We start from the raw sequence: 25,234 nt of genomic DNA, 5'->3' as shown, positions 1-25,234 counted from the left end.
AAATTGTTTTAGACAGTTGTTGATTCAACTGTATGATCATTTTTGAGGAATTATTTTGTAAGCTGCAAGACCAGCAGACCAGAGAAATAGAGGAGGCTGATGAGGAAACAGGTGCATTGACAGGGTTTTAGGTGAGGGTTTAAAACGATAGTGTGATTAAATATACACTATTATGGATTAATTGTTAAATTACTAACTTACCTTTAACATAACCACAGTCTTATAACACAGGATAATATCGTAAAGTTTTAATCTTTCATCTGATACTTTATAGTTTTATCTAAATATAAATACATTTCTGAATGTAAATTCAGATCTTATATGTTAATAAATCATTTGGTTGACAGCATAAAAAAATTATTTGTTTTGGAGGGGTGGCAGGGTTGTTGCGTCCCTACCAATGTTGAAACCGAACCTACACCCTTGTTTCACCCATAGTTTTATGAGTGTTACTGAAACGTTCTGTTGAAGCTGATAATTACATTGTTAATTGATTTACCCTTTTTGGCTGAATAAACTGTGGTTACGGTATATATTATCATGTTGTTATTGCTCACTATCATTTATTTTCATATTTTACAACTTGTTTGGGTCACTCACATTAATCAGCAGTGGAACAATTAGATCACCTTTGTACTGACTGATAAGTGAGAGGCAAAAATCTCTTGAAAATAATCGAGATGTAACTGAAATGCTGAAACATTTCCACCCATCTCCTCCTTCTCCTCCATCCCATGAGTGTTTTTCATCCCATGGTTTCTTCACACCATGAAAATATCAATACATTTATGACACTAACTGAAATTTTTTGAATAAAACTTTAGAGATGACTGGGTGGTGAAGATGTGGAGCGGGGCCTCAGCAAAATCCTGTCCAAGGACCCAAAGGTGCTTATATCAGACCCATATTGTGCCTGCACATGTAGATCAAACTCCATGATTAAAAGAAAAACACACACACACTGATGTTGGTGTATCAGTCTCACCGTGATGCACGTCATGCTGCAGTCAAGCTAAATATGTCTAATCAATGCAGCTAGATAATAAGTTACTTCAGCTGATCAGATAAACACTGTTGATGATTGTTTTGTGCCAGGCAGTTACTAGCACAACTCTTTTTTAATTCTTATAATAGATAAGATAACATTGATGCCCACTTAAAATGCAACAGGAACTGCAAGTTGTCAGATTTGTCATTTCCTTGTTTATGTGGAAATCACATCAAGTAAAAGCAATCAAAAACTAGAGACCATCTTGCACTGCGATCACACCAGCCACAACGTCCATCAACATCATTGCAGAAGACAAACAAAAGACTAAAGTGAGTGCATCTAAGGTAACCTGTCTGTTACCAGCAGCAACAGCATGGCTGGTGTTGTTTTCACTGTGTGTGTACGTGTTTGTGTCTGAGTATATGTGTGTATAGGCGTGTGTGTGTCGTGATATAATGTGGTCTTCGAGACACATACTGTAGTAGAAACTATAACATAGGCGTTCCAAGGACTTTGGTGGGTGATTATACGTCTGTCTGTGTGTCTGTGGAAGATGCGGCCAAGACGGGTATGGTCCGATCCATGAGAAAAAGTACAGAGTACTCATGGGTCGGAACATCAACGTTTTGACAGGCAATGTAACAAGTGCCATTTCAAGATGGTCTCTGGTTAGTGGTTATGAGTAATAACCACTCATGCATCAGACCATATCATCATCTTTGAACTAAATCCAAAGTTTTGTGACTGTGTCTAGCACTATTGTGACGCTATAAACACCTGCGAAAGTCCTTAAAACCACCTGTGCGGTAGCTCCTGCTATAGTAGGTGTCTCCAAGACAACATTATGACACACACACACACTCTCACAAAGTGAAAACAATAACAGCCATGCTGTCGCTGCTGGTCACAAACAGTTTTCCTTTGATCATGCATTCACTTTAGTCCTTTGTTATTAGCTTTGAGGATATGGTCTGGTTACAGGTAGAAAAATGTAATGTTATTCTGAACATTTTCTGTATTTGAAATTGGTTGGAGCAGAAAATTCCAATCCCAGGCATTTGGTCAATAATAACCCTTAGAACCCCATTTCCCCCCTTTGTTTTTTCTCCTAATACTTTTTAGCGGCCTGAAAAATCCATCAAGAAAGGAAAACTTGTTATTCAGTTATTCATAATAAAATATCAAAGATTAGATGGAGGACAGATAAAATAAAGATTCAAGATTCAAAAAGAAACTACAAAAAGCTAACCTAGTCTCTGTCTGCTGATCAGCTGATATTTGTTTTTGAGTGTGTAGGGAGATACAAGTGGAAAGCAAAGTGATGGGAACAGTGGCAATAGATACAACACTAATCAGAGCAGCGTCCATCCTGCAAGTTCAATAAACAAGACTGATTTATTGGTGAGAATGAAATCAGCCAAGCATAAATCTGACACTTGTGATAAATCTCCACAAGTTTAGTCTGCAGGAGCTGGATGAGTCAACTGTGTCAATTTATGGCTTTGTAGTGAAGCCGCTACTGTTGCCCCAAGTATAATAAAAGGTGTAAACTAAAGCACTCCAAGCGTGAGACTTATGATTAGCAATGAGATTCTCCATAACACAATCACTTTTTTTGTGCAGTTTATTGTGGATATAGACGACAGGTTGTGAGAAAAATGTCCATAGGCATTTGTGCATATGTTGAGCAGTATTTATGCAGTGATAACAACAGTATTCATACAATACATCCTTTTGTATTTCTTAAAGGAACTTATTCATTGTATTCCAAAGTTTAGACTTCACCTCTTATGTTTTGTGTTGTTGTGTCACCTGTGCGGGTCAATAAGTCAATAAACATAATCTGATAAGCATTATGTTTCACTTCTAATTATAACAGTTATAAATAAAAGGAAATATCACAATCATTTACTATAAGACATAAGGAACATAGAGTAGATTTTTTTTTTAAATGTACACATTCATTAAAATTCACATTATTATTATTAATGTTACTCATTTACTTTCATAGATCACTGATACTATGATGGGGTCGTGTCAGACTAATAACAAAAACCCTTTGTCTCTATTCATTTGACATTTGTGCATATTTTTCTGTAATCACGGCAAATGATAAAATGCACTTCATTGGTTTTTCAAGTGTTTTAGCATTTCAGTGCGTAGTTTTTGTTTGAGACCTGTTCATTATGTTTTTATTGGCTGCGCTGTGACATAACATGTTTGACAGGGATGATTTGTCCAGTGTACAGCTTCAAATATGACAGTTAAGAGCCTGCTTCACAAAACCCACAGGCAGATCGGGAGAGGTCACACACGCCACAATCAATCATATAAAAGTGTGAAAACTCTGACAACCTGTCATTTTGTCACTGGCTTTAACTTCACATTTACGTTACAGACATGAGAGAGGAATATAAATTCTCTTCTAACTCTCAGCAAGAAAGTGAGCTAAGTAACCATATTTCCCAAAATGTCTAATTGTTCCTTTAACCATCATTCATCTTTGAGGTATGGTTTAATCATAGTTAGTAACAGCACAGTATCTTTTAATTTCATTAAAACCTATAAAATAATGGAGTTATAAGACCATCGTGTATTTTCAAATGTAAACATGCTGTATATGTAAAGTGTGAGATAAAAGCCATTGTCACACAGCGTGGTAGCAATTAACATGTGACACAGTGCAGAAGCCTGGATAAACCAAGGGAACTGAAACTAATAACAAAGTTTATCAGATTTAAAATCATCTACTTCATATACTAATCTCTGAGACCACAAAGTTATTGCACACACATCTTTGGCCTTTGTGTGTCACAGTATGAGCACTGTCTTAAAAAACAGTGACTCATTTCTAGGACAGTAGTTTATTATTATTTTAAAGGAAGAATGAGACAAAAATAATAAGGCAATCAAGCCCTTATAAGAACAGAGGTTAAGGGTCTCTCATTCAGTCACTACAATCTGTGTCTATTTTTATCCTACTAGGAATAAAGCTGCTCATTTCTGATTGTTCCACAAAAGCTGTATGACTCAGTGTTATTGAAATCATGTTTTATCTTGCTGTACAGGAGCAGCATTGATCCAATGATGTTCACCAAAGGTATTAAAAGTGAGGGCTCTGCATATTATATCAAGTTTAGACACAAATTTACAGTTGTAGGTTTGATTTCTCTATCACAAATGAAGTGTGAATTTATCATATGCAATGGTTTTTCACACACGATACAACTTCCGACATCTGACACATGATAGAAACTGTAATGTGTAATTTAATATATATAGCTTGGTGAATGAAGGAATTAAGTTTGGTGCTGAACTCGAAACGTTTGTTCTAGACTGGTAAGTAAACAGCTGTTAATGCTAATGTTAGCTATGTAGCTAAATTGCTTCTTTTTCCTATATATATCTAATATAAGAGGCTAATATGCTAATGTTTATAGCTTGTTTTGCTGTCTCCAGATGGCCAAAAAATTCATTAACAGGTTTCAAGAATATGGATCATCTTAACTTAGAGGGTCACAGGTTCATGTTGAGCTAAAGACATAAAGAGAACTTGATGCGTCTGTATTGAAAAACACTGCTTGCTGACCCACTTGAGTCGGTGGTGACGGGGGTCAGATAAATACTCAAACATATTCTATTCACACTCAGGCTGATGATTTACCTCCCTCCAGCTTATATGCTTGTCATTAGTCTTACCTGTCTGAGTACCTGCCCTTTCCCATGACTTAGAGACTGTTTTTCACTTCTCGACTAAACAGAGAACCATTTGGCCAAACAGAGTAAATTTCGACAAGAAATTGAAAAGAAACTTGAAATCAATACATCAGACAAGTCAATAGGCTTTCATTTTTTTTATCATCATACATAAGCAGTTTGGGTGAACAGGGGTTACTGAGAGCAGTGAAATGTCAGACTGAGCCAAATGACACCGTCTGTCACCTCTAGCCGAACATTTCCTCACATCACATCACATTAGAGCATGAAAATTCTGTGTTTTGAATATTTCAACAAATTTAAATTATTAGCATGCATCACCTCATGCAATTTTTTTTCCTCTGCTGTGTGTCACATTGTACAGCCCACACATTTCCGCCAAACAGCCTCCCTGTCTGAAATGAAGTTTATTGATTAACAACGCAGTCTCAGGCTCATATACTATTCCCACCTATCTGCATGGACTGAATGATGCAGACAGTGTGAGAAATATGACTAATACGGGTTTTAAGCATAACTGACATCATTTCATATTTTCATTATTATTCATCAATACATTATCTATAACCACTTATCCTGTGCAGGGTCAGTGGGGGCAGGAGCCTATCCTATCATACATGTGGGTGAGACGGACAGACAACCATTCACACACCCATTCACACACCCAACATGCATGTCATTGAACTGTGGGCAGAAACCAGAGCTTCCAGAATAAACACACATAGGCAGGCTTAAATTAAACCACCAGACCCCAGGCAAAAAAAAATGAGCTGTGAGCCCCTGTTAACCCCACTCTCCCACTCTCAGACCGCTAGTATAATGGTTAGCTTCATTAGCACTAGCCCCAGTTCTGACCCTGTGCCCCACACATTACAGCTCCACCACACAGACTTCTCAGCACAAACCAGAGGGAACCATAGGGGGGAATACAAACGTTATTTTTCATCCTTTTATTTAGGAGGTATTTATTTAGGACCATCAAAGCTGCCTTCATGGTCAGTGTTTTCTGTTTGTCCACGATGGAAACACGAAACCAACGTTCAAATCCAGTATTTCCACAGACTGTGATCATCAATAGATCGACAAACATGGCTCCTCTGTTCTCTTTTTTGGTGTGTGGATTTAAACATTGTTTTCGCTCCATGCAAAGATGTTCTCATCCCAGGCAACCCGGGGGAACTGTTAAAATAACACCATCCTAATGATAACCTGCCAAGACCACCTCAGAACTTCAGACATTGCTAATGAAATAATAGTCACAGACTGTTAGATTTTACTGTTTCAGTTGCAATTTTCATCTGTTATATGACGACAACAGTGTTGAGATCCACTGTGCACCCTGTGTCTGTTAGGTAGACACATCCGTCATGCTCGGCGTAAAGAATTGTGTTTAATGTGCTCATTAAAAACCTCACGCATGTGTCACTGGATTGCCACACCCTTGCACCATGGTTGCATGCTTTGTGCCATTTACAAGCGAAATCAATTGATTTTCTCGCAGCCTCTGGCTGTCCTTGAAAGATGCAGCGATTAGATAGTTGTACCATTACTGGAAGGTCACAGGTTTGATTCCTGCAGCTGCTGATGTGTCTGTCTGTGCTGAAGTGCTGTCAACCTGTCACCAAACCGCTGTCTACCAAAAGGACAACTCTTTAGCTTTGAGGGAAATGCTACTAGAGATTTTCATGTTGTTTCCAATCCTCTTTATTCAAAGCTCATCTGCTTACCAAAAGCTTTTACAACTGTTGTTCTACACACACACAGTGTCTAGTCGGCCTGAAAGCCTTTTAGGAAGTATACACATATTTTACATTTGTTACAAACAATTAATTCAGGCCTGGCCGGACTCAAGGGCTTAATAAAAAAAAACGGAATTTAATGTTTTATGCAGTATAAGCAGAAAACAGGAGTCTTGCAGCAGTAAATAGCATCTGATTATTCCACACCACAAGCTAATGAGAACGCTGCAGGCATCCCACATAGGACAGAATAATATTTGCATATAATGTAATGCTTTTTGTTAGCTGTGTTTGGTGCAAATGGGTGTGTTTGTGTTCATAAGACAATAAGAAAGTCAAAGATATGACAGGGAAGTATTTGAAATTAAATTTAATACGGTAACTTTATTTATCTTTTTTTTCTCTGTAATAAACAATATGTTGTACAATGTTGTGAATCCCAAACAAAACAATATACTTATCAACCCATGTATAAAATCAACATATGACTTCTACTAAATATGGTTGGATTCAGGTCATATTTCAACATATGAAACAAAGTTCAATCATTTGCATAGGTGTGAGTAACAGGACTTTCTAACAATGGGCTGGTGTGGCTTCAGTGTCATCAATGGTGTCGTGGTAACTCTTTAACTCACCAGAGGTGTGGTCGATTCTGGAAAACAGAGCAGACAAGTGAGGCATGGATCCATAAAAATAATCAGACAGGTGATGAGGTCAAAGTAGAATTTATGAATTCCCCTTTACAAGCTGTAAAACTAATCGCTACTCATTAACCCGTGAGAAAAGCGCCTCTGGTCACATGACTGCTGTTTAAACTGTTTAAAAGAAGGCTTGTGGACCGAGGGAAAAGCAGACACTGAGCTGAGCGACTGCTGAGCACATCCACAAAAAGACAAAGACAAAGCTTCAAGGCAAAAAACTGCTGTCAACTGTCACCATGAAGGCTACACTCGCCACCATCACTCTCCTGGTCCTGGCTCTCGGCTGGACGTCCGAGGCCGTGCAAGTCGAAGTAAGTGCATCACTTAGCATTGCTGTTGACTGATGTCTTCATGATGAGACTGACTGGACTGGACAATGAGCTTTTCTATTCATTCTGATGTCTGAAGAATTATCAACCATGGTAAAAATTTGCAAACCTGGGCCACATACTTTTGTGTTGTTTCATTATTTGAATAAAGGTACATTAGCAAACTGGGCCTTTAGTTGGGTTTCACTTTTTCAATACAAACATCTGCCTCTCCTTCCAGGAAAATGGATTGTCTTTCTCACTGGAGGCCGTCAAGAGGCTCCAGGAGCTGACAGACAGAGGTTTGCACCAGGACAACAAAACCCGCGATTCAGGGTGAGCACCCTGTCCCTCTGTGCCGACCCCATGCTCCCACAGGAGTTCCTGCTGCTCTGCAGGCAGAGAGGAGCGTCCGCATCTCTCACCAGACTAGGTGAGACCATTATAAATTGAACAGCCTTTCTTTGTGATTGAATTTCAAGTAAACAAGTCATGAATATTAAAGTACAGGTGATGCAACAGTGTCTAATGTCAGTTGCTCAGTGGCAGTGGTTAATTCTTTGTCTTTTTCAGCTGCGGTTCCCCTGGACGTCTGTGAGATCTGCGCCTTTGCTGCCTGCACTGGCTGCTAAACAAACCCAGCAAACCAGAAACATCGCGCCGAGCTTAAGACTTGTGATTTTTTTTCCTCTCTTTCAAAACGTTTTCAGGGAATTTCTTTAAATTTTACCTGCAATGATGAGACGATGACTTTATGTTCCCGGAATACCGAGGTTCTGACTGCGGTGCACTGGGCATAAATATATATTGCAAACTGTTACTTTGTAGCATATTTACTAGAGAAGTTTTTTCTCATACATTTTATTTTTGGAATGACATTGTTTGTTACAATTCTATCTTACCAAGCTTTGTATTGTATTTAAAGGAGTGGTTTCTTTTTGCATTTTTCTCTTTTTTTGAACATTGTTTTGAATAAAAAGCCTTCACTGATAGATCATGTGTACATTGTGCTCTTTCCTGCAAATTCAAACACTCTGCTGCTATTATTTGTACTATATTTATTAGTATTTGTTGATTATTCCCAGTTGTGGAAAGTCTTTTAATTGTGGTTGGAAAAAGCAGTGCCGCTGTGCGAGTTATGGCCCTGTGTGGAAGGATATACTTAAAGCTGCACTAATTGATTTTTGGCCACTAGGGGGCAAAGAAAAGATACAAACAAACTCAGAGGTACAAGGCCATCATCCTATCCAATGGTTTTATGATTAATGTGTTCACAAACACTTGCCTATTTACACAGTATCATGAGGTTGTCATGAACTTTGTCTCTCTGGGGTTTGGTGCTGGTCAAGTAGCATATAGGGGGTTTATCAGAGCTTCTTTGACAGAAACGGCTGCCTGAGGGGTTGACAAGAGAGGTAAATATAGATACGGTAAATGTGAATACACAGATCTAAAACAGCGAGCTAAAAGTGGATGAGAAGCGTCATAGAGCTCTATTGCTACTACCACAGTGTCTTCTATGATACTATCACTGTGGGGTAATTAGGTCTGAAATTTTCAAATTCTACACAAAGTGGCTTTAAACAGTGCAAAGAAACCACACCTCGAAATACCCAATTACAGGTGTGTCAACTCCTACTTGCACTCTGTGTAAATGTGCTGCGTTATTCTTATCACTGATTAGTCCACTTATCTTTACCCTTAACTCACCAATATGTTTGTGGACCTTATGTGCCAGGAGGTCCAGCACCCCAATGTGTAATTAATGCAAATATGAGTGTGTGAGTTTGATATGAATGTATACAGTACAAGCTGTACAGTATTTCCTATATGTGCAGCAATGCTGATAAGGCAGTTTTTGTTCTTATTTATTTAGTTTTCTTGCTTTATAGGGAAAAAACATCACAGCAATTTCTTTCCCCCTTTCTATTAGGGAAGCAGCTGCATTCTTCATTAACACACAAGCCTGATTCTGGCTGATTTTTAGACTGAGCAAATTAGAAATAAGTTTAAACGTGACAAGTTTCAGGGATGAAAAAAAAAATAATAATAAAATTGAAATTTAATCAAGAGATTTAGTATCTGTCTACCAGATTTATATCCTGGCAATGTGAAGAAGGAAACTAATTAGACTGATTAAAATGTAGGAATTATTTATTTATTTATTTCTGTATTTGAGGAAAAGCCAGAAAATATAGCCATATTTTAGTGATGGCTTGTACTAAGGGTCTTTGAAAGGTTGTATAATGGAAGCAGCTGTAGAAAGAGGAGATGGGGATGTAATTTCCTGATATGCTGCTGCCTCCGCTCTGATGCTCCTGTATATGGGCTCCATTTACCACTCTGCTCTCAGTGTTCATTACAGGTGATAATCACAAAAATCACCACACACCATTTTATATGATGCAGTCCGTGGGGCACAGTACAGCTGATCATTGTTGTTCATGGGGTCGGCATGTTTAGCCAACTTACACTGTAAAAAATAAAGGTTAAATCAATTTAAATGAAATTGAATTCAACACATAGCAATCAAGAGACAACATATGGAACCATTACCTTACAAGCCATGACTTGAGTTTCATGTTTTAATAAATGTTTTCTTCAGAGTGAGTCTGATCTAATCTTTACACTTACCTTGTCTCTCATTGTTCAAATTTCTTCCACAACTTGAGAACTATTCCAAATACTCCAACAACTTGCATTGATAACATTTTAAAATATTTTCTGATTTAGATGTTTGTCTTCAGATTTATTACATTATGGGGTTTACTTGGTTTATTGGCTGCCCATTGTCAACCCTTCACCCTTATCTCCAAGCATCAATGAGGTTCAAGCTGAACTATCCTGATATGGTATGGCTTCCCTTTGCTCTAAAACAGCCATAGCTCTTCATGTCATGGATTGCACAAAATGTTGAAAACGTTTTCATTTTCTAGTCTATGTTAATACGACTGCATCACATCTTTTCTCCAGATCTGACGTACATTCATGTTGCCCATCTCCTGTTCTACCACATCAAGGTGTTCTACTGGATTCAGATGTGGTGACGAGGGAGGGCACAGAAGTCCACTGAAGTCACTGACTGTCATGTTCACGAAACCAGTTTGACACCACTTTTGCTTTGTGACATGGTGCATTATCCTGCTGTAAGTAGCCATTAAAAGATGAGTAAATTGTGGCCATAAAAGGATGCACATGGTCTGCAATCCTCAGATAGGCTGTGGCAGTGAAATGAGATTGATTAGGATTAAGGGCCCAAGTGTGCCAAGAAAACATTTCCCACACCATTAAACCACCACCAGCAGCCTGGGCTGTTGACACAGGGCAGTTTGGCTTCATGGATTCATGCTGTTGATGTCAGATTCTGACCCTACCATCTGCATGTATCAGAAATCTAGATTCATCAGCTTAGGCTAAGTTTCAAAAACTATCTCCATCCAAATGAGTGCTTTAGCTCCGTATCAGAAATAACTGTATCTAACCGTATATAATCTGTCCATGCTAACACACTGGAAAAGCCAAATGACCATTCATTAACCCTGGGCATGCGTATGCAGGTCTACAAGGAGACTGTCTACTCTGCATTTGGTTAGTTGCACAGAATACAAGAAACAGCAAAGGCAGTGGTATGATCAAATGTAGAATTGAACTGCACAGCAGGTTGTAATTCATTATCCACGTGGTAGTTGTGACTGATCAATAACAATAAATAAATAAATAACAATCAAGAGGTGAGCGTGGGTGTCTACGTGTCATCTACATTACGTTACAAATGTCTTCGTGTTTGCCCATTCAGAGTTCTCAAAATTAAACCAGGGTCAGTAGCATTACTGTTTTAGGGGCTCAAAAAAAACTCAAAAAATGTTTTGCCTTCTTGATGCATTTGACACCATCAGTCGTGCTGTGCCAAGATGGTATTGGTGTACAGCAAATAGCTATTCTGCTACTGTAGTAATCCGAGTGTGTGGTGACGGTGTGTGGGTGTTTTGCTGGTGACATTGTTGATATTTTATTTAAACCTCAAGGCGTACTTGACCAGTGTAGTTTTCACAATACACCATCCCATCTGGTTTAAAAAAAAATAACAGGGAGCATACCACACAGATGGTATTTTATGGATAGGAATGATTTCCCTGGGAATTTCTACATGAACTCCAAGCTTTGCTCTGATTATGTCCACCAGGACCTACATGCTGAGTTATATAATACATATTCATTGAAAATCAATGAAAATCTTCCTCACTATTCATTGATTTTCCGAACAATACCTGTCTAGTTACTTTATAGTTTTTCATTAACAGCAATTTTATGTGTGTGACTACGAATGTGTGTGTGCGAATCACTTTAAAAATCAAAGATTCGCCAGCGCTCTCCTGCGAACACAGGGCAAGACGTCTCCAACATTTGCTTGGGTTTTTCCTCTGATAACTGATCCAGACGTCCGAAGACTAATATCTTTCATGTGGTTAAGATATATAGTTGAAAATGACTAACACGTAAAAAGTGAATGTGGCTTACATCTATAAAAGTCAGAGCTTCTGTCAGGCAACCACAACACCGACCTGCGCATAAGGGATATGATGTCATTGACGGGCGACTAAATGACACGTACCGTTACCATGATTAAAATCACGTCTTTAGCTACAGGTTTGAGAATTGCTGGAAACATTTAGGATAGTCACACAGTCCCTTTCTCACTCCTGTCTCTTGACACTTTGGTGCGACATACAAACAATGTCTCTGTCAAAGTTATAAGTAAGAGATCAACAAGAAAGTGGAAGCTTCTGTTTCATCTTTCTAACTCAGCTGGAGAAAAACCTGGTAAAACAGGTCGATGTTGTGACAGATGTGAGTCATGAAACAAAGTCTCTGAGTTCACACAGTCAGACCACAATTCATGATGGAGGAGCTGCAGATTGTGGCTCGTAATGACATCACAGATTTGACCCTTATCTATTGTTAAACATTGGGAAAGACATGCCCCTTCAGACCAAAGTCAAGTTTTGAGTCTAACTTGTTACTTTTCTAATATTCAGTTGTATATTTTGCAATAAAGGACTTAAGAATCATTTGAACTGAAGTGATAACCTAACTGTTTACAGCATTTTAAGCTCATTGGAGCTTTTGTTTTAAGGTGCATTTCTTTGGCTGTGTAAGCAAACAAAAAAAGTTTCCATTTGTATCTGGAAAACATCATCATTCGCAAATATCACAACTATTCAAACAAGCGAACCATATGTAGGCATACAGCCTCCACCTTATCAGACAGCTCTGTGACGAATATCGGTGGGAGAAAGACAAGGGATGAGATTTATAAGGTGACACTGATGGGTGGGGTGCATTAGTATGAAACCCAAAGTCAACAATGAAATACAGTGCTGACGGAGGCAACAACAGAGATAGAGGTTATAAACAAATTTAGAGGATAGTGGTTATAAACTAAAAAAGAGGATCCAAAGACTCTCAGTGCAGCAGCCTTTGTTTATCTTTGACCACTCGGTGTCCCCCCTACCTTTACTCTCCTCAACCTGCCAGTTGCCCTTGTTAATAAATCACTCACTAATCTGTCCAGACACCTTATAAGAGGCAGCACAGACATACAGCGACCACAGAAGGAACACTCCTCTAAGCTGAGAGACATCTTGCTTCAACTGAAAATGAGATCACTCAATGTTGTCGTTGTTTTGGTGCTGTGTGTGTGCAGTGGAGCTCTGGGTGTGCAGGTTAAGGTGAGTATACTCTGTTATTGGAAAGACTGTTGACTTTGTTTTTATCTTATCAAGCTGTGTGTTTGGTTTCTCCCTGTCTCTCTGGTTGTCTTAGCCCTGTTATTTATTGTCTAAAGACAACTTAGAAATTGTAGTTGACACCAAAGGTTCTTTTTTTGGGGGAAAAATCCAAATGTTATGTGCCGGATTGTGAAGGATGTTTCACCTCCTATAAAATTAAAAATACATTTCAACACCAATCATTCAGTCTAGTCATGTTCCGTCTTTCCTGCAAAGCCACAACTAAAGTAGCCATCCAGTCCTCTTTTCAAATTCAAGTTTGAGTATTCATTCAGCTAATTTCAACCTTTGAACGTCTTATCATTCCCATTACTAGACACATACAGCACACTCTCGTCCTCAAATTAAAGCACCTGCACTTGAAAAATTTCGAATTCTGCTGTAGATTATCCTCATGCCTCAAAATTTCCTCCTGTTTCCTCCCTTCCAGGTCGGAGACAGGAGCTTCCCCTTGGAGGCAGTGAAGCAGCTGAAGGAGCTGATGGATGTAGACGACAACGTTAGCCCTCACCTCGCCGATACCAGTGTGGTAGCTGTTTGCGACAACCCTCTCCTGCCGCAGGTCTTTCGGCCAGTTTGCCAAGGGAGGGGAACAGGCCTTGTTTTCTCCACACTAGGTAAGACTGGGCCAAGGATAAGTAAGGAAATAACAATAGTTTTAACAGAAAATGTAGGTATAAACCCACTATGGTGTTTTACTATTACAGTATGTTCCTGTCAAGTTGCCTTTTAAGGTGTTTTCTGATATGTGCAAACACTATTCAAGTCAATAACACGTGTTAGTCCATCTTTCAGTACTTTCCTACAGTATCCTATCCATGGCTCTCAGCCATAAGCCCATTCATTCCCAGTGGAAATGTAACAGCTGGGCTCTGTAGTTATTTGGCAAACATTGGTCAAACAGTTTGTTGGGTGCTTCTTTCTGTCACAGATTAATTGTTCACCAAGACAATGTATGTGTGATTAATTTAAAGTAATAATGGCACAGAAAAGCATAAGTTGTATCAGGTTTTGGCTACACAACAATACTTAGGGCAGTTTAATTGTTGGCATCTGGTGACAATAATAAGATAAAGAAATATCACCAAAAATGTCCTTTAACTAAGAGGCTGACAAGCATCAAGTGCAGCAGCTGGTAAGCCTGGCTCTGTGCAAAGGTGATAAAATCTGCCTACCAGCACTAAATTTTGCCAGTCAATGAATCATATCTCATTTGTTTATTCTGCTACAGTCCCTACAGACAAGAGAGTCAGCTCAATCCTGCCATCTTAGTCTCTTCTTAGAGACACCATTTAATCTACAGTTTTATTACTCAGGCACGCGCTCTCTCTCAGACTTGAGAATAAAGACACTGACAACAGGCTTCAGTTAGTTCACTCTAATGGATTCCTAGAGATCTCTGTTTACACATTGTATTATGCACATCCTGCAACGGCTGCCCCATAAATTGGGTCTGGAATGATAATGCCAGACAAGAGGCCTATGAAACGCTGTGAAACAGTCTTTCAGGACCATTAAAGCTCATTAAACACAGATGGCACCCTTGTTGATCCCATTATCAATAAGAGGAGTATTTTTCATAAAACTGGAACACTGGCCCTTGAGTGGCACAAAAACATATTTTGGGTCACATGAATATTAAGTTTAATTTTTTTCTTTCCAGTGTACATCATCTCGTCTTCGGATCCCTGTGAAATATGTGCCAACCCCTCCTGCTATGGGTGTCTGAACTGATGCTGCCATCTGCTAGACACACAAACATGTCGACTGAAAGCCCCTGGGGGCTTCATCCCCCATAGTTCTTCTACATTTTCTGTCTTTAAGACATCCACAGACATGGGCAAAACATGTCCTGTCACCCAGCAACCAAGCCCAATGGGCCTCGAGGCTCAGTGGTCAACATACTGGATTTTAAAAGTAATATAGAAACCCTTGAGTTATTCGCCATTTTTATATGTTTTTGGTAGATGCTGTTCACAGATCCTTAGCCCCTTGCCAATAGAGTGTCAAAACAGCTGCTCTGCAGTGTTTGAATATTTACTTTAATGTCTTAAACCCGCTTTCATATTGATCTTTTAATTTATTGACTCTGATGCAGCCTGTTGACAATAAAAAATATGTACTCTTTGCATCACTGAAAACTGTTTTTTTTGTCTCTTCAAAAATACAGTAATGCTGACACACACACACACACACACACATGCGTGCACACACACAAAGGGAGTGTGCTGTTTTAAAGTTACTGAATGGACAAAAAATTAAAGGGCACTATGTTAAGTCTAATGACAGCAAATGACAACAATGGAAACTGTCACTGGTTCCACGTTGGGAGATGACTCACTCCCGGACAGACTCCTCCAAAATCCATCTGTGTACACTCTTCTACCGTAGTTTCGGAGATCTATCTTTTTAATCCACTACAATTAGAAAGTTAAAATGAATTAATCTAGGTGTTTAACAGTAGGCATACTTTTAGTCTGTTGTTTTTTGTGTTGCTAGTGACAATCGATTTTTAATAATGTCAATAATCATTTGGCAGGATAGCCAACTAGAGCAGCTTATTTATGTAAGAGAATAGATATGCATTACTGACATCACGCATCAATATACATGACATCAGTGATCTGCTTCTCCTACCACTGCGCTTCACAGTGATCAGGTGTCACACATGATCAGCAGTCATTACAGGAACCTGGCCTACTGTAGTGTTTAATTTGTATCCACTGATCTATAAACCCTACATTAATGTGAGTTTAATAGATCGGATAGTGGACTGGTCATGCAAGTGATCAGCCTCAACAATCACTGTGTTTAATCCTTAATGGATGATGTGTGTTTCCCTCCATAGTGTGTCTTTAATTTATTAGAAACAAAGCCAACACTGGTCTTTTCTGGCTTTTGACTCATATATCCACTGCCTGCTTTGTCATGTATATCCTGTTTTGGGTGTTATCCTGTTTCAATCATATTTTGGATATGGCATAAGTCTACATGGAACATGGAGCCTACTTATTCAGCTTTAGGGTTGTAGATTGTTGGATAAAACACACAATTTGAAAACTTCGGCATGTGATGAGCATTTTTACCTTTTTTCTTTTTATACACTGATTAATAGAAAATACTTAACCAATTAATGGTAGAAACTATTAAGGTACATTAACACAATAGGGTATGTAAGTACAGTTTTTTGCTTTGTATTTTCATAATGCTGCTTTATTAGATTTAAGAAATGAATATTTTTTTATTCAATTCAATATTCAATATTCAATTACATAACCTACACTTGTATTAGGCGATACACACATTATGCTTCCTCTCCACTGCATTTTAGCAGGAAATAGCCAATTGTACTATTCAGATTAAGAATTTTACAAAACTTGAATATATGATGCATTATTGTAAACTGTAATGACAGTAGTCTATATACAGTACAGTAGTAGTAGGGAGTATAAAGTAGTTAAATCCCCCCTTGACCGGCTACAGCTTTAAGTGATTATTCGATCTACAACAAATCAATCCAATTACACAAAAAAGACAAACTTCTAGTAAAAAAGTAGAAATTCTCTAAACAGAAACAAAATCAGAAAGACCCCTGACTCAGGCAGTCTCGTTTTTCCTACAGGATTTAAACGAAAACGGAAGAAGCAGCACGGGAGATCTCTTGTCATGTTTGGATCCTCTGCTTCCCTCCCAAGTTCTTCTTGCTAACATATGTCGACCCCTGGTGGTTATTCAATGACGTAACAACAATATGTCAACGCCCCAACAATACCCCAAGTAATACATTTTTCGGCACACATAATGAATATGTATCTAACCCTGCAACGTCCGTTTCTGTTGTTGCGTATGCATCTTGATGTCTCTGTTTTTGTTAAACCTTCCGGCGGAGCACGTGGCTCGTTGGTCTAGGGGTATGATTCTCGCTTAGGGTGCGAGAGGTCCCGGGTTCAAATCCCGGACGAGCCCTCTCCCTTTTAAGGTTTTTCAGAAGAAAGTCTCTTTTCAAATGTCCTTGCACATACAAAGGATTTCTTTTCAAACCGAGCAAAGAATCATCAAACCAAAAAGCCGTTAATCAAAATGAAGGTGTAGGTTCATGTTTGACCACAGGGTGGCAGCATTTCCTCTGAAAATGAGTTTACATTGAACTGTTGGCTGTGTTGTAATAACGGTACAGCCACTTCTACTACTGCTGTTACTGCAGCTGCCATTACAATCACTACATGACACCAGTGTAAACTATGAGAACAACATCAGATCAAAGCAGAGAAAAGGTCTGAGTGTAACAGTTTTATTCCTTTGTCATTTATGAAATCCAAATCTGCATCAGGAATAAATATGCCAATATGCCAACCACTAATTCAACACTCATTCAACAGGGATTGCTTTGTTTTTGTATTTTTGTTATCTCACCATCCCATAGACGTGGCAAAGGAAAGATCAATGACATAACTGTATAAATTCTGGGGAGTTTTAAACAGTGAAGACCAAGTGAAGCGCCATGTTGTTTCTGAAACTAGTTTAAATAATCCTGTGTATTGGTTACACTGTGAATGCAGCATCACTGAATGGGAGTACTTACGCGCATGTACATGATGACTCATGCGGGTGAAAGATCAAGATCAATCGCAGTGAGATGTCCTGAAAAAAGCTGAGTTTGGCAATATTTAGTTCACTGCTGGATAAACAAGGCAGAATAGCTCTCATGTAGACCAGCTGACCCTCAGCTGGATTTCATCAGACCCACGTTCACTTTGCAGAGAATCCTGGTAGGTTCAGTATCTTCCTAATGGAACTTGATTTACATTTTAGAGAGTAAATCTAACATGCAGGTCTAATTTTAATACAGTCATAGAACACCCTCATGAGAAATGTGAAATGAAGATGCAAACATAAATGGGTTTACTGCATTTAAAAAAAAAAAAAAATATTAAATAATACCGCATACTTTTGGAAGCAGGGTCACATGACTGCTGGGCCAGAAAACAGCAGCAGAACAGGTGTGCTAACTGGGCAGCTCACACAGGTGCCTTGAGTATTCTTTGTTCTGTGTCCTGAGCTCATTCTCTGTTTGCCCTTCAGCTGAGCTGGTTCCCTCTGTCCTTTCACCTTTGTTCCTGAGTGTGTTAAGTGAGTTTATTTCATTTTATTTCCTCAAGTCGTGTTTATTTTGTTGTTAAGTAGTACATGTAATCTCCTTGGTTTGTTATTGCATGATATTTAAAGTGAGAATGTATTGATGTACTGTTTTTTGAATTAGAATTGTTCATTGTTGTTGTTTATTCAAGCTAATATGATAAAAATCTGACCTGTAACTACTCGCACCTGAATGACCATAAGCTTAAGATGAAATACTTTCAAATGGAACCTGCTGACTGCTTCTCCTGCTTTGCTCATATTCATAAAGTCAAGTCAGGTGTAATCCTAGAACACATACATGTGGAAAATTACATTTTCATTTTTAAGTTTACAGGATCATTTGACTAAGTTCCCCAGTAGGCTTCTATTATGACTTTAAAATTTGAAATTTTAGCCTGTTTCTGCACCAGACACTTTGAGGATGGAACACTATATCATAATCATGGATTGTGTATTTAAAGGAAAATCAACCCTTTTTAAGAATTCACATTTCTTATTCCTGTGCCCCAGAACAGATCCTCTAAAGTTAGAAACCAAAGGGAGAATCTTAAAATGTGTAATGTCATCCCAGTTTGCTCTGATGCTGTGAGGCCATAAAATGTTGGTAATTTCTTACAACAAAATGAGTGTCTTATATCTTAAACTTTATGTCCAATTTAAAATCTGGATGAGACCTGTTAGGAAGTACACTACACAGCTACTTTAGATTATTGGGTTAGGGAGGAAACCCATTTCTCCCAGTGGCTCAAAGTAAATTCACCCTTTGGATTTTTTTAGAATATGACATTTGCATGCTTGATTGGGCAGTAGGGACGACAAAGAACATAATGGCGTCAGTGACCAAGCCCTGGCTCATATTTGATTGGGAAGATGGCTCACTTGTATGGTTAAAGCAATAAGGTAAAAATAATGAATTGGGAAGAGCGTTTCTTAGCACAAATTTTTGATGTGGGATAAATTCAACTTAATTTTTGTTGTTGCTGAATCATTGAAGTGATATTTTTGTTGAATATCAGTGGTGAGGAAACGCATAGACTGTGAAATAAGTGCTTAATTGTCAACATCTGTGTACAGATATAGAGCAGAAAAACCCAGTTTTCCCACACACTGTCACTGAATTTATAAGTGGAATCTTGACCTTTTTTAAAAACAATGACAATCCAATCAGAAGCAAAGTAGCAGGCAGGTGCTCTTGCTGCCTTTATCGGCAGATCCTAAAAGGCAAAGTACATTTTAAACCCTGAGCCGTCATCCATCTTGAAAATCTACACCGATGAACGCAACAGAACCACCTGCCCTGATTGGACTCTCCTTTGTGATTGGACTGGATACTTGTACTAAATTAACTATTGCTAAACAGCTAGAACTGGGCATGGTGTGAAATAGGCTCTCATTTTCACTGGCACCAGTAAATACCACTTAAACCACAACTATTTCAGTGTAACAGACTCTGCTGTGTTTGCTATGCGTTATGCTTTTTGAGGTGTGTCCCCTGAGAATTACTGTAGGGCGAGGAGGTGGCTTTTCCTAGTTCCTGTGGTCAGTACTCGCACTGCAGCATTTTCACTGAGTTATTGGGACATCCTGATAGAGAATAAGAATGAATAGTAACCTGCACACAGCAAGTGTGTGTTGTGTGTGTGTGTGTGTGTATACATGTATACATAGCCTTTAATGTTCCCCAAAGTTAAAATTAATAAGTTGATGAATAGCTAGAGACATGAACTGTAAGACTCTATAATATTTCCAGTGTTCAGTGGAAATGTATTCCTGATCAGTTGTAGGTTTGCGGAAAAAACCTCAAACAGTTGTGAATTATGTTCATTATTTAGACAGTTTGCTTATTTATTTAGCTTAGCTTTCTTTAAATTGAACGCTACAGCCAGCACATTTGTTCAAAACACACGAGCTTTACTTTGAAGACGAGCTGTCTCTGTTTCCGGCTCTTGTCTTCCTTGTTAAATTTTAGTAGTCTTAATGGTCTTGGATGGAACAATTGTATAAATAGTGAAAAAATTACTTTTTTATGCTGAAAACACATGCTATGAGGTTTAATGTATTTAGTTTTGCCAGTTTAATCTGTGTAAAAGATATCCTTTGTCAGTTAATGTACTCTTTTTACCATTTTCAGTGTCCAATGTGCTCATTCCTCTTAATGCCCACCAGAGGGCACAATTCTCCAAATTATTTTTACTACATACTGCAGACTTCATAGCATGTTTGTGGCATATGGATATACCCTCTACATAATCTATATTTTCATTCAGTGTTGCTAAGATTTCAGTAATGTATTCACTTTTCTGCCGATTTCTTTTCATGTTAACTCAAAAAGGAAACAGCTTTTGAGTTGCATGCTGCCGTGAGAATAAAAAAAAAAAAGAGTATACAAGCATGTTAGCTGACTGTGGCACTATAAGGCATCGTACTCTTCACCATATACAATAGAAAGTATATGGTTAAGTCAGTTTATAAATGCATATTTCTGTGTCCAGGCCACATTTTGTTCTTTGTGGTACCTATGCTATGTCCTGATCATGCATGTCCCGGCTCCTTTTTGTTGACAAACATTCTTTTAAACTTCAAAGACAACTTCACATGGATATGTGCGCAAGAGTACAGCTTGACACTACATTCTTGCAAAGTTCAGAATTGTCCCTGTTTTGTTGATCTCGGTGAACCCTGAGAAAAAGCAAGATTCACTGGCACTCATATCTAAAGTTACTTAACTGTTCTCAGGAAGTGGAGGGTTCATGTTCATAGCTTGTTTATATGAAAAAGGGAACTGTGTGTTCATCCTTACTTCAGCTCTACTTCTTATTCTGTTCAGGGTTGAGCTGCTGGAGCCTAAATTGGTGCTAACTTAAAGATAAGCATGTTGACTGTATGTCAGGGCCAACACACATTTAGACAGATAAACGACAGTCACATTCTCACGAAAGATTTAGAATTCCATTTCATCTAATATGCATTGTGACGTCCGCGGTTTTGTGTCTAGCCCTGAAATTCAACCACCACCCCCATTATTGCGTTTCAAGATTTATAGTCACTGAAAGAGTCAGGAATGATGTTTTTCTGTATGTGTCACCCATTTGCACTAAGTCTAGCATTACAAACTTGAAAGTCAATCTTGATTTTGACATGTTCCAGTTGCCGTCACATTAAATGAGTCAACCACTTACACTTCTGCAATTATGCTACTGGAAACCAATCCTCACAAATTTCAACAGGTTAGTGCATGGAGCAGTACGTGTGTCAATTGACCTTTTGCTAAACCCTGCCTCCTTTAGTCAGTGTACATCTTTCGAGCAAACTTCCAGTTATTCCATTGTGTTTACAATGATCATGCAAGAAGATCTACCACTCACGATTCTTATGTATTTTTGAATTATTCATTTCAGACATAGACTTTAAATAAAGATGGACATGGACTCTATGACATCACCCATAGGTGTCTGAAGAGCGGTTTTGAAGCTCAGAGCGAGCTGCTCTGCCACTGCCATCTTGCCAGTATCGGATTCCACCAGACTCCCGCTAATCCAAAAATGGGCAAAGAGGAGGGGTGCATGTGGACCTGAGACTTCAGTGCATGCCGGTTAGTGGGAAGCATATGCTCACCTACCTGTCACTCAAAGTAGCACACCCTCAATTTTGCAGAACAACAGTAGAGTTGTCATGGAAGGGGACATTAGCTATAGAGACCCAAACCGTTCTTTGTACCAGGCTGTAAACACATTTATTTCTGCTGTGAAGTTGGGCATTTTTAACATGGGAGTCAACAGGGATTAACTCGCTTTTGGAACCAAAAATCTCTCTTGATGGAGACATACCTGATGCTACATCAAGCTAAAAGACTGACACTGAAGCTAAAGCTGCATGTCCCACACACAAAACAAAATCAGCATCCTCGCCAGTTGATTATCCATGTATTAGTCCTACTATTGTAAGATTAGGCTGTTTTTATTTTGACGTTATAAGAAAAATGATGCGGGAGAGGATGAGGACTCGCCAGTGTGTGTTGCAAACATGTAAACTTCAGATGAGTAGGAGGCAACAAATACACCACTTGCTTGATCTCTTTTGTGGGAATCCCCCAAATGTCACATTTCTTTAAAGACAGAAGTACATTCGGTTTTTAAAGAACACTGTTTAATCCATTCCTTACACTTGAGTTTTTGGTTTTGCAAGAGTTGAAATGAGCTTCATGCACACTGCTTCAAGGTGTTGAGAAATCCAAGGTCTGACAGGTCTGCTCAGCCGTGCGATGCTTTGATTGGACACTCACTGTTTGGAGGAGGGATTTCGATCAATATCCTGTTCCCTCCGCATCTGTCTCCTGCTTTGGTAAATAATAAGTTGTACTTACCTGTGAATATGCACCATGGTCTTTCATGACTCCCTAATGTGAAAGGATGCTGCATTTAATCAGAATCACTCTCTATTCCAGGCACAGCTGCTGTAGATTCCCTCTCACCTTGGAGGGACACAAATGCGTTTGGCAAATTAAAGCTTCTATTGACCTGGTTGTCTGTCTCTGTGCCTCAGTCCTCAACAGTCTTTCTTATCTTGGCAAAACCATCCCACCACATTCATAGTGGTCATGAATGAATTATCTTGACCTTGTTCATTTTAAGTAGGATGTGCAGTAGATGATTGCACAGATAACAGTTCTCTGCTTCACTCATATATCAAAATAAACCTGACTGGATGAATACACCATTTACTGAGCTCTCATTGATTTCTGGATTAAAAACATGCAGGCAGTTGTGTAAACGTAAAACTCAGTTTCTGATTAAATTTTCGGTGAGAATCATATGAGCCGTACAGTCACGAAATCATCAGTCTTCACTTTATAACTTCAACAACCAGTCTTCAAATGTGTTAGTGTAGTTTAGGGGGTTTGACCAGCAGTGAGACACATAATCATCTCAATACCTAACACATAGTTTACTGATTGATACAGCATGTGTCTGACGTGCTGAATCAGTTCAGTGGATGTTTTCCAGTTTAAAATCTTAGAACCACAAACTGAGCACATAAGGTACGTAGTCTTTGTCTAAGTCAAGTAACAGGCCTCTAGTTTTTTAGTGCTCAGATTCCATTAATGCTGAACTGCCGAATTTCAGGATATTTTGAAGGCTTTATTTTAAATTTTCTTTTGTTTCTCTTGTCATCAAATGTTATAGTGGGTTCAGAGTTTTGGGTGGTTACTGTGCTAGCCACAGTACGTCCTCCGGATAAATGTGCAGGTTATTTTGTCAGTTAATTTTTTTGGTCTATAAAGCAACAGAAAACAGTAATGCTGCAGGTTTTACACCTCCTTGCGGCAATAGACATGGGCTTAATGTTTTTAGGGTTGTTTGTCCTACATACGTACATTCAACTCTCCCAATTCAAATTTCATCCAAACGTTCTATGTAACATATTCCTCGCAATAGATTTGTTATTTACACCGTAACTTCACTCTTCAAATGCCTTTTTAAATGTCACCATTTTCACCAACCAAACTACAAAAACACCTTCCAGATGTCATGAAACTCTACAGTTTTGAAGGGAGGGACAACTAACATTCTTCATGCTCTAATTACCATATTTGTGACCCCATCATGTTGTATATTTTTATTGTCAGATGGTGTCAAGCCCTTCACATCTGGTTGCTTCTCTCCTCCTCTCTGTGCTCACATATGCAGTATTTTAATACATATGAATTCCCAATAAAGCTGTTCTCGTTTACATATTTATCTGTTTCTGTTGTAGGACGATGGCACAGGTATGAAATAGGAACAGGAACACATTTCATGTGTTGCGTGTGCAGGCGACCGCGTCACTGAACATGTTCACACCGGCTGTATCTGCTGCGTTGCCGCTACTGCAGCCTTATCTTTGTAGTTTGCAGGCTACTGGAGTGTTGGATTTCTTTTCATTATAAATGAAGTTCTGATTTATTTCTGACAGAAAACTTCAGTAAAATGCCACAGTCTCCTCATGCAGCTGTTAAAATGGTTAAAAAATGTATTTATATTTTTTTATGTCTGCGATATGTTCAGATTCAGCGTAGGGAAAATATTTCTGGTGGAAACAGTTGGGGTTGTTGTGCTGAATTTCTTAGGCATGCCAGAGTGCACCTTTAAGTTGTAAATACTTGAAGAAGCATTTGTGTTGTTCTTATAAAGATCCAGTAGTTTAACTATGCCCTTATTTCACCATGTTTTAAATTCCATGTCATTTTTAGCTGGCCTGAAGTGTTCATTTCTTCAAACTGATGAAAAGCAAGAAAACAGTGGGGAGTCACCCAGATATATATTTCATGGCAGACAGCAATAGTGTTTTTCACAAAAGGATTTGCTGTGGTTTATCTTGATTTAATAAAGGGAGCAGAGTATAAAAAGTTATCCAATATCAAACACATTGAGGAAAACAATTCAGTTTGTAAACCGGAAAGTCTACCTCTAGAAAATCCAAACATTGCACCTCTCTACCGGGCAGCTCAGTAATACCACTGTAAATGTGGTAGTTGTGGCCCTCCCCTATCATAAGGCAAGTATATGAAAGAGAAAGTCTAAGTCTTGGCTTCCTGTTACTCCAAATAAAGTTGGAGAGCATCTTCCCATCTTTTGGGAAAAATGAAGGTGGAGGGGCCGAAGGAATCAACTGAAAAACATTAGAAAAAATCTTATTTTATGTTTATTCTTCCCATTATAGACGAGGTAATGTCCATTTTGTGACATCTTCAGACACTTTAGCTAATGTAATTCATAGTTAGTTGGTTATCGTGGTTGGGTATCATTGGTTTTCTTCCCTCCTGTTCATGTAGAAACATATTAAATGTTTTATCTTGTTAACGTTAAAA

General features: G+C 38.6%; 1 protein-coding gene, 1 long non-coding RNA gene, 1 other non-coding gene and 1 pseudogene across 7 annotated transcripts; all 4 read left to right on the top strand.

Annotated features, from left to right (window-relative positions):
• Positions 1-7,304: 7,304 nt before the first annotated feature.
• On the top strand, positions 7,305-8,451 carry LOC111660665 (guanylin-like; annotated as a pseudogene). Its single transcript, XR_015437716.1, has 3 exons — positions 7,305-7,462; positions 7,701-7,892; positions 8,033-8,451. The product of XR_015437716.1 is annotated as a guanylin-like (transcript).
• A 4,602-nt stretch (positions 8,452-13,053) lies between these two features.
• Positions 13,054-15,389, top strand: LOC111660664 (guanylin-like). The gene is made up of 3 exons (XM_023414018.2): positions 13,054-13,188; positions 13,679-13,865; positions 14,912-15,389. Exons 1-3 carry the CDS (start codon positions 13,117-13,119, stop codon positions 14,980-14,982), a joined length of 330 nt encoding a protein of 109 aa, XP_023269786.1. The 5' UTR covers positions 13,054-13,116; the 3' UTR covers positions 14,983-15,389.
• Positions 15,390-17,142: 1,753 nt separating this feature from the next.
• Positions 17,143-17,214, top strand: trnap-agg (transfer RNA proline (anticodon AGG)). Its single transcript has one exon. It is a non-coding gene; the product is annotated as a tRNA-Pro (tRNA).
• Positions 17,215-17,929: 715 nt separating this feature from the next.
• On the top strand, positions 17,930-25,234 carry LOC147818702 (uncharacterized). Of its 4 annotated transcripts, XR_015437714.1 has the most exons (4): positions 17,932-18,017; positions 18,331-18,378; positions 21,535-21,614; positions 21,786-25,234. It is a non-coding gene; the product is annotated as an uncharacterized LOC147818702 (long non-coding RNA). The 4 variants fall into 4 exon arrangements; XR_015437713.1 differs by lacking the exon at positions 21,535-21,614 and having other exon boundaries at positions 17,933-18,017; XR_015437715.1 differs by lacking the exons at positions 18,331-18,378; positions 21,535-21,614 and having other exon boundaries at positions 17,930-18,017.

The sequence above is a fragment of the Seriola lalandi genome, unplaced genomic scaffold (genome assembly GCF_002814215.2).
Source record: "Seriola lalandi dorsalis isolate HSWRI2012SDOR001 ecotype SW California unplaced genomic scaffold, Sedor1 jcf7180002054520, whole genome shotgun sequence".
NCBI lineage: Eukaryota > Metazoa > Chordata > Actinopteri > Carangiformes > Carangidae > Seriola > Seriola lalandi.
This window is presented reverse-complemented; position numbering and strand designations above follow the sequence as displayed.

Excerpts from the sequence above, each read along its gene's own strand:
- LOC111660664 (XM_023414018.2), top strand. The coding sequence starts at position 13,117 with ATGAGATCACTCAATGTTGTCGTTGTTTTGGTGCTGTGTGTGTGCAGT. Across the intron at positions 13,189-13,678 it reads CTCTGGGTGTGCAGGTTAAG|GTCGGAGACAGGAGCTTCCC; the intron begins GTGAGTATACTC and ends CCTCCCTTCCAG. Across the intron at positions 13,866-14,911 it reads CCTTGTTTTCTCCACACTAG|TGTACATCATCTCGTCTTCG; the intron begins GTAAGACTGGGC and ends TTTTCTTTCCAG.